Raw genomic sequence first — 13261 nt, forward strand, 5'->3', positions numbered from 1 at the left:
TCGGCCCTCCCCAGGCCTCTGCAGTTCTGTCAACACAGTGAAGCCAGCCCCCTCCCTAGCCGCGGGCAGTTGAATGAAGCAGTTCTTTGCTCCACCAAAGGAAATATTTCCATGGAGTCGGGCCAGGAAAACCCCTTGAATCCGGGCTGGCCCACGCCCAAAGCTACGGGGGCTGCATGTGGGCGGGGAGGGGCAAGGTGGCCACCTTCTCCCGGGGTCAGGGTGTGACTCCTAAAATCCACCTCACGGTGGTGGGCTGCTTCGCCAAGACCCTGCTCTTGGCGGGCCTCGTTCCCCTAGTAAATGGGTTTCCTGAGGCCCCCCCCTGTATGAAGGCAACCATTGATGTTCATTTTCTTTTGCTATTACCAGCTTGGAATTTGTTCACCTCTGCGGCAGGTTCAAGGGAGCCCTTCCAGAAGTCGGGTGTGGCTGTAGGGCTGCCCCTGGACACCCCCATGCCCCCCCCAAGCTCCAATGCCTCCATCCGAGGACGGTGCCTCCAACTACTCAGGAGGGGGGTCCCGAGTCTCTTGATTTTTATTTACTTGTTAGAAAAATACTTCCTATTTGCGGTCCACCAGAAAGAGTCTCAAATGGTCAGTCTTCTTGGGTTGTTGCATTAAAAAAAATACACGATAAAAGCAATACATGTCAGTAGAGAAATCCACAAAAGTAGAAACAAGAGCAAATCATTCAGAATTTACTCACCCCGAACAACTAATGGTTTGCGGGGGGGGGGGTGGTATGTGGGGATAATTTGGGGTATTACCTTTCAGCTCTTTTTCCTTGGCTCTAGTCATGAAAAATATCCCTAAAGAGCAATGCCCACCCTCTCTCCCACATACCACGCACCCCAGAGTCCAACACATAATGCGCTGCCCGGAAGGCCAGCAGTCTACTGGGAAGTCAGCTCTATCCGTGGCCTTTTATGAAAGGCGCTGTGCCTCCAACTACTCAGGAGGGGGGTCCCGAGTCTCTTGATTTTTATTTACTTATTAGAAAAATACTTCCTATTTGCGGTCCACCAGAAAGAGTCTCAAATGGTCAGTCTTCTTGGGTTGTTGCATTAAAAAAAATACACATGATAAAAGCAATACATGTCAGTAGAGAAATCCACAAAAGTAGAAACAAGAGGAAATCATTCAGAATTTACTCACCCCGAACAACTAATGGTTTGCGGGGGTGGTGGTATGTGGGGATAATTTGGGGTATTACCTTTCAGCTCTTTTTCCTTGGCTCTAGTCATGAAAAATATCCCTAAAGAGCAATGCCCACCCTCTCTCCCACATACCACGCACCCCAGAGTCCAACACATAATGCGCTGCCCGGAAGGCCAGCAGTCTACTGGGAAGTCAGCTCTATCCGTGGCCTTTTATGAAAGGCGCTGAATTTTATTTGTCTTTCAGTACCTACAGTTTGGCAAACTCTTCTATGCAAAGGTTGGCGCTGAACCCGGAACTCAGGTTTCCTGGGGAGAAAATCCACAAGTGCCCAGGCAGCCGTGGTGCTCTCACTGAACAAGCCCAGGATCACGACGCACGGCAGGGACCTCCGAGCATCCAACCGGCAGGAAATGGGGGCAGGAACTGTGTTTGGATAAGTGACCAGAAAGAAAAAAGGGAGCCCCTCCTACAAGTCCTTAAACGCCAAACTCGAACGTTTAGACTTTGCTTTGAAGGCAAAATCAAGTTCCTGAAGCTTGGCTAGCATGGGAGCCACAGATCAGTGTGCATTCTAGAAGAGGTATTGTCAATTCCAGCATCCCAGAAGACAGGACTGTATTTGATCATTTCCCCCAAACCCTTGGGGGCTTGATGCCCTGTCTTGTACTTTACAGAAGGCACAGAGGTGGTACCCGACAATTCCAGGCTCCCTCACTCCAAAGCAGCTTCATAGGAAGACCCTCTGTGTGTCCTTCTTCTCTGACTTGGGATGAGGTCTAAGGGTGCTGGGGGTGGTTCAGGGACGTGTGATCTTGGGTGGTTTGAATTGACAGAGGCTGATACCGGAACTAGGGATCAGGAAGACAGGAGCATCAGCTATCACTGTAGCCCCCCTCGGCATGTGTGGAAGAGGGCCTGGAGGAGAGATCTCCGGGGAACTCGAGCATTTTACCTGGAAGGCTGGGAAGGCCTGCTTAGAGGGGCAGGCACTCAGGGGTCGCTGTTCAGTAAGAGCCCGAGTACTGTTTTTGAGAAGAGAGTACATTTACCCACGCCTGGAAGATGGCTATAGGAGGAGCTTGTCTTCATTTCCTGGCTGAATCTTAGGACGTTTGTATGCTTTTGCTCACAAGTATGTACATGTGGATAGGAGACTGCTCACACGGCTTTTGAGGGTTCCCAAGTATGAATTAAAAAAAAGAAGAAAAATGTATGCTTTGAATTAGATCTACGTGAAAAAAAAAAAAAAAAAGAAAAAAAGAAAGAGGCAGCAGGCTAAGCCCTGCGCCTGGGACACTGGCTCTCCTCCAGGGCTCTTCAGGAGAGTTGGGTTTCAGCATGTACAGAAAGAAAGTGAGCCGTTTCTCAAACCTGGATATCCTTGTCTGTTTTGCCCTATAGATATGAATCTGAGCCCTCAAATGTCCTTTTCGAGCAAGTAAAGCATGCACGACATTGTTCAGATTGAGAAACAGTTCGGGTCCAAATATTACCATAGATTTAGCTCTTTCAAGTTATTTCTTTTTTTGCCTTGGACCAACAAATATTTAAAAAGTTAGGTTCTGAGCTCCAGAAAAGCCAACGAAAACATTTAAACATATGGATTTTGTGTGTGTGTGTGTGTTTGTGTGTGGTTGAACCGTGCTCAGTAGAGATTAGTTTACAGCACTCTTTCTCTCTTTGCCTTTTTTCCCCCCTATCTTTTTCTTTCTTTCTTTCTTTTAGGAAGCCAGAAGGATAAACATGTTGCCATGGAGCTCTGTTTAAAATAAAATACAATGGAAAGAAAAGCAGCATGATGAAGTAACCACATGGACGGCAGGATACACCTGATACTAATTACTGTCATGCAGAATGTTCTGGAAGACATTTGACTCGCCTGATGTATACATTCAAATCAAGCAAAGCAGGACTGGAGGGCTCCTTGGGGACCATCTTGTCCAACTCTTTCCTTTTTCCAGATGAGGAAATAGGGGCCCAGAGTGAAGGGCCTGGACAGCAGCCTCCCAGTTACGAGGGCGGAGAGCTGGGATTCAAACCCGCGGCGCTTTTGTCAGAAACATAGAATTTCCAGGGTCTTTTACCTTGGCCTGTCAGTGAGACCTTGAAAAAGAGGAGTGGGATTTACTGTTAAACTCTGAACAGCAGGCTGAGGAGTCAGGGAGCCCAGAAAAAAAAAAAAGCAGAGAGGCGGCCTTTGCGCTGGGAGGCCCACCTCTCCTCCCGGGGGCCAGGCCTTGAGGACAGAGATGCGCATTGGCCATCTGGAGTTTCTCCTTCCAGGGCCTCTCAGAGGCACCCCAAACAGCCGGGGGCTCCTCCCAGAGCATCACTCATGTCCTTTTGGGGCTGCAGAGATGACGCCAGGAGGCCCTGTCTCTAGGACTGCCTCCAGGGACCCCGAGTGCGTGACCGCTGAGCCTCTCTGGTGGCCGCCTCGGCTCCCACGCAGGCCTCCCACGCGCCCAGGGCGAGCTGGCGCCCCCATGACAATGCGCACCCCTCGCCTCTGCCCCCGAGAGGCTAGCAACCGGGCCTGCGGGTGTCTGATTGGCCGCGCCGGCTTGACGACAGGGGCTCCTGGCCGCTGATTGGTCCCCGCTGGCTCCGGCTGTTTCCTAGCTATTAATACCGTGGCTAATAAACGCTCTCCTGTTGACTAGGATGCTCGGAGCCATGATTTTTTGAAGCTTTTTCTTGACATCCGCGGTTGGGGCGGCCCTTTCTGTTTCGCAAGTCCTGCTGCTGTGGCTCTAGTCTCCGGGGCGCCGTGCATGCTCCGCAGGCCGTAAATGGGGTTCTCTCCCCCTTTTACGTTATCTGACACTTTAAGGTAGCTCCCCGCCATGGCCTCCAAAGGCCACTTTCTCTTCATCTCCCCAATAGCCCGCCTGCTCAATCTTTGAACGAGCCCTCCCACCTAGGCTCGGTGTCTCGTGCAACCTGGTGGCCCATTTTCACCTCCCTGTCGCTAGCCGTGGGCTTACAAATAGACCTGTCCCTTCTTTTCAGCCCTGGAATCTCCCGACTGGGTTAGAGTTACCTACAGGATCGCTGGGCATGGGGGGCCCGCTCTGAAGCCGCTGCTTTGAAGCCCCTCAGAAGTGCGGGGGAGCTGTTCTAACTTGATACCCCCGCGGGGCCCCTCCGCCTTTCCCCTTTGGGACTCATCCCTCATCCTCACCCCTCTTCTGTCACCAGGCGCTTCATCCTTGCCCTCCCGGCTGCCACCCACCTGTCGCCCTAAGATAGATCCTTAGTCCCTTTCAACAGCGTTTTGACCTTTGCGAGAGGACATTTGATTGACGGCTTTGCCCGCTTTGCCACTCAGTGCCCGGCAGAGCTGCCGAAGGCGCCACCTGTTAAGGATTAAATCTCATGTGCCAAGTCCCGGAGCACGAGGCCGTGCAGCTATGTTCTGCCGCAACATGTGTCGCTGCCTGTTTCCCCGGGGGCGGTGTGTGTGGGGGGCTTTTCAAAGTGCATGTGTGCGGACCTCATCTCACACTTGGGGGTACCCTGTGCGTCTCCTTGTGGGACACAGTCCTCCTCCAAAAGTACTTTCCCCTGCAGGGACACGGCTCGTGTGTAGATTATGACAACCCTGGTTAGGGGGTACCCCCTTGTTAACGTGGAGGAAGCGGACCCCCTGGCAGAGGAGGGGGCGTTGCAGGGTTCAGGGCACGCAGGTTGTAAGCGGCAGAGCTGGGGACTCAAAAGCCAGTTTTTCTGACTCGGAGATGCAATATCGAGTCTCCCAGTCGGAAATGGACGGGTGGGCTAAGAGGGGGGTGACAGACGCTGACTTACATTTGGGTACCTCTTATCTTGCCCGGGGCATTTTATTTCCCAGGACAAGAAGCAGAAGGCAACATTTTCTTTTCCTAAGCCGCATCCTCTGATGGAGGTTCCGAAATAGCCAGGTGTGTGATCCGCTGCCCCCGGTGCCCCAGCTTTACCCTCGGCCCGCCTGAGGATAACCACCCCTTGTCCAGTTCTCCCAGCAAATTGTGCACAGAAATCTGCCCGCCTGGCGCGCGGGGCTCATGTAGGAAAAAGCACCAGCGAGCTCAGGGTGTTGGTCATGGCGGCGAGGGGCACTGCGGCAGAATTTTTTCCTCCCTTCTTTGCTGCAATCTGGGTGCGGCTAGAGCAATTTGTCATAGAATCTGGGGGGCTCATTTTTCCGGCCAATCACTTTTGGAGAAATGAGCGCATTGCAGCAGAATGCGCTGACGTCAGAGACCACCCCTTCTGCGCCTCGATATAAACCCCACCCAGCCAGCCCCTAGCGCAGACGGCGGAGAGCTGGGATGGAGCGCGCCCTGGCCCGCTGGCCTTGGCCGCAGCTCCTCGGGAGAGCCGGGGCGCCCGCGCGAGAACCTCCCTACCTGGTGAGTGGTTGGCCATCCTTTGCCCGAAAGGATGTGCAAAAGGAAGACGACACCCCCTTCTGGGCTGGGCTCCGTCCTCCTGGACATGCCGCAAGATAGATGCCGGGACCTCCTCCTGAAGGCGGCCACTTCGCCTTGTCCCCGAGCATCGGCTGTGAAATTCTGTCAGGAAGGAAAATCTCGAGGCACATTTTCCTGGGGGAGAAAATCACAGGGCCACTTTGCAGTGCAGTCCTTGAGGGAAGGCTGGGTGGAAGGAGCTTCAATGAGGACGAGCCTCATTGCTCAAAGCCTCAAAGCCCTGTCAGAGGCCAGTGTGCCGCAGTCCCTGGGGTCCAAAACCCAGATTTTCTGTGTTTGAAGCCACCTTTAGAATCACGAGTGGTGGGAGATATGGCGGCGGATGTATTCTGCATGCCGTGGAATTAGGGGGGAGAGCACCCGAGACAAGAGTCTCCTGGGCAATATTTTCCCGCTAGTTTTTGGCCAGGTTCTTGGTGGCCGTAGACGTGAGGAGTAGAGGTACTTATCCGCTAGGGATTCTGAATCCAAGTACACAGGTTAGTGCAAAGCCTACTCCAGTCAAAATTTAGACAGAAAAATTGCTACCTGGTATCATCTATTTTATTTAAATAGTGGAGATGCGGCGCCCAAGTGCAAACCTACCAGAAGCCCCCCTAGGATGAGTTCGGTAGAGGGGGCGGCTGGGGGGAGAGGGTCAAGTAATTGGGGGCGAAGGCAGAGCAGAAGCAGGGGGTGGGCTGGGGTGGAGATAAGGCTGTGTCCTTGGGCCTGGGAGAGGCTAATTAAGAGGGAAGAGAGAAATACAGAAAAGGGGGCGTGTTGGGGGGGTCTGCACACTGGGAGCTGAGAATTGGGGGTCGGGGGTCTTTTCAGTGTTGCGTGATGGTCGCTGGAAGATTCTGACATGTTGTAGGCTTTTGACTTTTGATAAAGTCGCCTTTTGCCATTTCCTTTGTCCCTGTCAAGCCCCCCCCCCTCACGTCGCCCCCTCCCCACTGTGGGCCGGCGGGCTTGGGGAGGGGGGAGCGTGAGAGGGTTGCTACGTGGCAGGTTTCTGGAAGGTTTTCTTGCTGGCCGCCAGAGGGCGCTGGTGGCACTGCGGAATTTTGGGGGGCGGGGTGGGGAGGGGAGGTGGCCTTTGTTCTCCTGCTTGAGGGGGTCGGGCGCGGGATCTACTGGAGAATTCTGAATTCATTTACCTAAGGGGGAAATGTTTTAAGACCCCCGGGTTCACTGGGGAGCGGTTGCAGGATTCGCGCTGGGCAGAGGTGCCGTGATCGGCACTGGTTGCATGCATGACCTCGGGTGTCGTGGAAGAGCGTGGACGCAGATTAGTTTATTTTCGGTCGGTTTTGGTTTTGAGGGTCTTAGGAAGATGTGGCTCATTTGAGTAGGATGTAGAGGCTCTAAAATGGTTCATTAGGCGCCATCGTGCGGGGGTCTTGAAATTCTTACGGTGACGTGGAAGGGAGGTGAGATTTGGGGTGGGGGTCTCGATGGTGGTCTAGATAATTTTAAGCGGTTTTGGTCGCCTTTATATTAATTTCTAGTGGTACCATATTTTGTAGCATGCGTCCAGAGACCATAAGTGAGTGAAAATAGTGTATTGAGAACTGGGGCTTTATAATTTTAATTAATTTATGTTTAATTGCCTTTTCTGGAGGTTGGAGCCACGATTTCTGTGTTGTTACCTATTAAAAGTGGAATCTTGTTCTGGAAAGACCCTTATGGCGACTGTCTCCTTGAAATCCTCATATCTCCCTGGTGCAAGATGACAGTTGGGGGGCGCAGAAGGACCCCAGGACGTGTATGGGGGCGTGCTGCCCGATGTCCACAGGTGGATTCTGGCAGGTGATGGCAGGCGTGGCACAGCGGCCCTGCGCGATGAGCTGTGGATTCTGGCTGGTGATGGCAGGCGTGGCGTTTAGGGGACACAGCGGCCCTGCGCGATGAGCTGGGGTGGCCCCTGTCCCCCTTCCTAGCCTGAGACCTGTTGGGCCCCCCCATCTTATGCCATATATGCCCCTGGCAGCTGCGGGCCAGGCGCGGGGGGCGGCGCAGAAGTTGTCTCCCGCGCGCACGCCGCAGGTGTCTGTGCTCTTGGGCTCTGGGTGCTGGCCGCGCGCCCCCTAGCGGTCTGTGTCTGAAAATGGTCCTCGGCCCGCTAAACCGGGCTTCAGGTTGCGCATGCGCACACCGCGAACACTTGTGCCCTGTCAATCAAATTTTCCTTACCCCCTCCCATTTCTCTCCCTCCTCCCCTTTGCTCTTCTCTCCCTCCTCCCCCTCCCTTTTCTCCTCTTCCCCCACCTCCCCTCCCATTTTCTTCCTCCCTCCTTTCCCGTCCCCTCCCTCTCTCCCATTCCCTCCTCCCTCCTCTCCCCTTCCACCTCTCCCTCTTCTCCCCTCCCTCCCTCTGACTGCCCCCTCCCTCCTCTGCTGTTCCTACGCTGGCCATTAGAGGTCATCAAGATGGTTTCTAATCCCGCCCCCTCCCTGCCATAGGGTCTCTCTTCAAGGATGACATCATCCGTTTGCCTCCCTGTCTTCAAGGACCACCTCTGGATGCCAAGTTGATGCCAAGGTGCTTGCTGCTCACCTCCACCTCATGGTACTTCAACCCCTCCTCGTGGCAATTTACACACAACATGGTGGGCAGAATCCCTCACCCCTGCCACCCTCCTTGCACCACCCCCAGACCCATTAGCGGTTAAAAGGCAATTTAAAATTTTAACTAATTAGTTTTAGTTGTAATTAATTCACTTAAAGTTTAATTAATACTGAGACTTGGGCTTGTAAGTGGGTCCTCTAACCTTTGATCCATTGCAGAGGACGCTAGGAGCATGGATTCCTGGATGCCACCAGCGTACAAAGCAGCCACTGGCAGTGACCCCCAGGACCAGGACGACGAAGGAGGAAGAGGACCAGCACTGACCAGCTGTCCCTCTTGGCTAACGGCTTAAACCAATGCCCTAGTGAGGGGGCATTGGTCATTAACGCCGGACCTTTGCTATGCTTCTGCCTTGATGCTATGACTGCTTTTCTATGTGTCTCTGCTTGTGTTAACATGTCGGCGACCTGGAGGGTTTCCAACCCCAGGGAGGTGTCAGTCTTTCTCAGTCCACCCCGTTGTTACCCCCGTGATGTTCTGAATGGAAGAGTCCCTTTGGGAACTTCTCAGGAGGGGGACCTGGGCCAAGGGCTTGACCAGCATCTCAGTGGCAGTTCCAAGGCCCAGGGTGGGCTTCTGGAATGAGCACGTGCCCCAACGCCATGCTACTGAACTGCCAAGGGCATCCCCACCTCCTTTGAGATCACCCTGTCCTTTCTGGGGAACGGGGTTGAGAAGAGCAACCTCCCAGGGTGTTGTGAGTATTGAATGAGTCCAAGCAGCCTCGGGTAGGGCCAGGCATAGAGGAGGCAGTCAACAAATGTTTGTTGAAACAGTTTGGTTGGCCAGTCCACCCCTACCCCTCTCACCTGTCTTACACCTCTTATTTATTCTCCCGCAGCGCTCCGGACAGCCCTAGTCCTGCACCAGGTAGGGGCTGCACCCAGATGGGTGCTGGGCTGACTTGAGTAAGGACATGCATGGTGCATGTGGTCATTTCCAGAGCACTTTCGATGTTCTGTGCCTATGTTGGTTCTATGTCCGATGTCCATGTGAGTGAGGCCGCCTCATTTACAGGTGAGAATGAATTTGGCATCGAGTTGAGTAATTCTAAAAGATGGAGAGCAAGAAGACGTGCCCCTCCCTAGGGGACGGGACTGATTCACATCTACAGTGAGGTTGCTGAGGCTGGAGGAGCGTAAGCATTTTGTCACGTTGCTGGCAAGAGAAGGGGTCAGAGCTGGACCCTGGCTGCCATTTGTGGCTGCCCCGTACCCCCTGCCCCAGAGTTATACTAAGAGCCCTTTGATTTCCAATCAAATGTTTGACAATGGGGCAGCCTGTTTGAAATCCCAGCTGCCCAGGGTGGTCTTGGGGGTCTTGGGTGGCCCCAATGCTGGTACCATGTGCTGGCCTCACCTCTCAATAATGGTGTGACCTTAAATACGTTGCTTAACTTCTCCAAGTCTCAGTTCTTTTCATGGTCTAAATGGGGATTAGGGGGAAAAAAAAAAAAAAAAAAAGCAACACAAAAAAACACCCGCGTTTATCTACCCCACAGGGCGCTTTTGAAGGCCAAATGATGTAACCGCTATGAAAGTGCTTTGTAAATTGCTGTGGAAATTGCGAGATACTTAACACCAGGAAGCTGTCCCTGATTATCGCATGCCCAGCCCTGTCCCCCCCTCAGTTAATAACAGCTAGCACCCACTAGGTGCTCTGTTTGCACTCAATAAATAAATTCCAGAAGAAATAAAAACAGAATTAATTCAACAAACATTTTCTGGACCGCCTACAATATGCCCCGCACACCAGGCCTGGTATGTGATACAAAGATGATGAAAACAGTCTCTTGGAAGCTAATTGGGGTCCTCGTTTGACCGGCACTTTCTTTCGTCCCCTTTTAAGCCAACCAGTTTTGTCCGGACGAGACAAAAACAACTTGGGCCGCTTTAGAGAAACCCGGCTTGGTGTAGACAATAGCTCCCGGGCTTCTGAAAGGGGCTGATTGGATTATGTGGCAAATGAAGGTGGAAGGATGACTTGGAAGGTGACAAATGAAGTGGGCGGAGATCTGCTGTGAGTTAATCCAGGCTATTAGGAGGGACCTTTTGTCTTCCAGAGGCTGGCAGGGGCTCTTACCACTGGGTTTTACATCCTTAACGTAAGGACGCATAATTTATGGTCAGTGAAAACTGAGGCCCTACTGAGATTTGAGTGGGCTGTAAAACTGAGCGTCCTGCTACCAGTGAGTAATTACAGGGAGCATTTATGTCTCCCTTTGCAGTTGGCAAAGGCCTTTCTGCAACCATCAATTCATTTGAACCTCACAACTCCCTGTCCGGACCCGGGGCTGGCCTGAGCCTCCTAGGGGAAGAGGCCGTCAAGCGGCCTTCAGATTAGGGCATCTGAGGCATCTGACACAGTAAAGGGAGAGGCGTCCCCTGCCCTGGCCCCTCCTGTCTCAGACCTGGCCTGCCGGCCAGCAGCGATTCCCTCCAAATCCCTAACTTTGCTCTGTCGGCAGCTCTGAGCCTCCGGGCCCCTCCCGCCCTGCTTTCTAGCCACTCTCTCTTTCCTTTCGCAGCCAAGCTTCTCGAAAGGCCTGTCTACACTCGCTGTCATCCTTCCTCACCTCCAATTTCCTCTCCAACCCACTGCTTCCTGACCTCTTCTACTCCGCTGATCGGCTGTCACTAAGGTAATGACTTTTCTGGAGGTTAACCCTGGACACGTTTCCGGCTCATGGGCACATGACACACAGACACATATCCAGTGTTTCTCTCACATTTTCCAGCTCCAGTCACTTCTATTGACAGACACACCCCTGTAGACTTCACAGAATCACCTGCTCCTGGCCTTCCTCCTTCTTAGTTTCTCCTAGGAACTGGAGTATCCAGACCGCTCACCTCCTAGAACCTGCCTCTTAGCATCTCACCCTGGGTTGGAGTCTAAACCACCTAAAGCTGAGGCCTTGGGGTAGGTCAGTTTGTCCAAGCCACCTTTTCCTCAGTTGCAGAATAGGGTGTCTTTACCTGGCAGGTCAGGTGGGCAGTCTTGCAGGTAAGGTTTTAAGTCCCACTATTTGAGGGACTTGAAATAAATTCAGTAAAGTGTTCATGGGAAAATGCAATTGGGGTCATCATCAGCTTCTCTTGTAGGTTAAGTTCCCACAGGGAGGACTAAAGAGAGAAGAAAGAAGTGGGGGGAGGAGGCAGTGGCAGAGAAAGAAGCAAAGACTAGAAAAAGGCACCAAAGACAAAAAAGTAGGAAAGGGAGACTTAGAAAATATGAAAACCCACCAAAAAAAAAAAAAAAAAACCCCACATCCAGAGGAAGGGGTTTCTTCTTGGGTTAGGCAAAAAGAAAGTAAACAGGAAAAAGGTTTAAAATTGATTATCCCAGTGACAAATCCCAGGAAGCTTTCAAATCAAATTGCCCCATTTTGGGTTTTTAACTCCTTCTATCAGGTTTAACCTCTTTACCTCCTCCATCCTGGTTAAACGCTCCTCGGCCGCCTCGGCTGGTGATTAAATCCCGAAGCTACACGGAGTCTTTCAATGAATGAATGGCCGACAGAAAGAGCCCTCCCCCTCCCCCCAGCTGTGTTTTTCAGTTTTATTCCACTTTCCGCCCTTTTCCGTTAATGAACACAGGGCTAATCTTGGGCCTTGTCAGGGAAGAGGCTGCAGACGTTAATGAGGTAGCTGCTGGATTCCAATATTCGCCTCATAAGGAGCCTTCTTTGTCTGGGAAGGAAAAACACACTGATTACCATAATAAGTGCTGTGGGGCCGCGGCCGCGAGGCACGGGCTACGTGGGTCTGAAGCCACACTTCTGATTTTGGTGCTGGAGCCCAGGATTCATTTTGCTAAGTCTCTGCCTCCGTCCCAGCTCGGGATCCATTGAGCTGGGTGGGGGTGGAAAGTTGCAGGCAGCTTTGGGCCACAGATAGGGCTGCTTTGCAGAAAGTTCCTTTGTTCGACCCTACACGCAGACCAGCAATGGGCCAGGGCGTTTCAGGCCTCTGGGATCCGTTTTCCAAAAGCAGAGAGATGGGGGTGCACGTTTCCAACTCTGCCTCGCGCCAGACTTGTTTTTAGGACTCACTGGTGGCGTTGAGCCTTTAAGATGCCCAAATGGTAGAAAAGTCAAGGCTTAGGCGTAGGCCCTGTAGAATGATCCGCAGGGTCAGTGCCTGTGGAATTGCTCCTCCCAGGTCAGGAAATGGATGGGTAATGGTACCCCAGTCCCCCCACCAAGGGAAGGGCATGGTCGGGGCTCACATTTGGCCCCCACATAGGATGAGAGGGATGAGAGGGCCAGCAATTTGTCAGGACCACTCAGATCCAGCACCAGAACCTGTAATCACTTCTTTTACCCCCTAAATGTGCCCCTCCCATATGTCCTGCACGCCCTCCCGCTCCAAAAAAATTATCCCTTTCTGTCCTGATTCTTAGACTCCCAGGAGCCCATGAATGTCTTTATTTTTAATTGTTATTATCTTTTTTTTGGCCGCGCTCTGCGGCGTGTGACATCTTAGCTCCTCGACCAGGGATCGAACCCGCGCCCCCTGCATTGGAAGTGCGGGGTCTTAACCACTGGACCACCAGGGAAGTCCCCCGGTAATGTTTTTAGAGCAAGTGTGCCTGAGTTGGAAACTTGCCCTTATGAATCCTGAGTTCTGGATGTTTCTCACCCCAAGGCAGATCAATCAAGATGAGATCACTCCAATTAAACTTCAGGCTCTACGCAGACCTTCAGCCAAATGGGGGAAAAAAAAAAACAAACAACTGAGGGAAAAGCGAGGTGTTCGGTGCAAGAAAACTTTTAGTTGAAAACTTCCTTAACTTACTTGTTGGCTAAAGGCTCCCTGGCATTCATGGATCAGAATTTGATGCTCTTTCCAAGTTAACAAAACCAACCCTCGTCCAGCCCCCTAAATGAAAATGTTGAAGGAGGCCCAGGTGGCCAGTTGGGGCAGCTCCACTCCTTTTGGTGGCGGTGACCCAGATGTTGCCTGGACTTGGGGACTGGATGAGGGTGAGCACCTCTGAGAATAGGG

General features: G+C 52.5%; 1 protein-coding gene across 4 annotated transcripts in view; it reads left to right on the top strand.

The window, feature by feature from the left end:
• Nucleotides 1-5473: 5473 nt before the first annotated feature.
• LOC114487239 (uncharacterized) overlaps nt 5474-13261 on the top strand; it is a 34969-nt gene continuing 27181 nt past the window's right edge. Inside the window, exons 1-4 of one of the 4 annotated variants that reach the window (XR_003682176.1) lie at nt 5474-5560; nt 8090-8195; nt 8414-9125; nt 10783-10896. Coding sequence is in view for 1 of the 4 variants with exons in the window: in XM_055088719.1 (XP_054944694.1) it covers nt 10234-10274; nt 10783-10896 (155 nt within the window). In the remaining 3 variants the exon portion in view is untranslated. Of the gene's footprint in view, nt 5561-8089; nt 8196-8413; nt 9126-9145; nt 9394-10103; nt 10275-10782; nt 10897-13261 lie in introns of those variants that run through there. The other 3 variants (XR_003682178.1, XR_003682179.2, XM_055088719.1) reach the window with 3 other exon arrangements.

The sequence above is a fragment of the Physeter macrocephalus genome, chromosome 11, assembly GCF_002837175.3.
Source record: "Physeter macrocephalus isolate SW-GA chromosome 11, ASM283717v5, whole genome shotgun sequence".
Lineage (NCBI taxonomy): Eukaryota > Metazoa > Chordata > Mammalia > Artiodactyla > Physeteridae > Physeter > Physeter macrocephalus.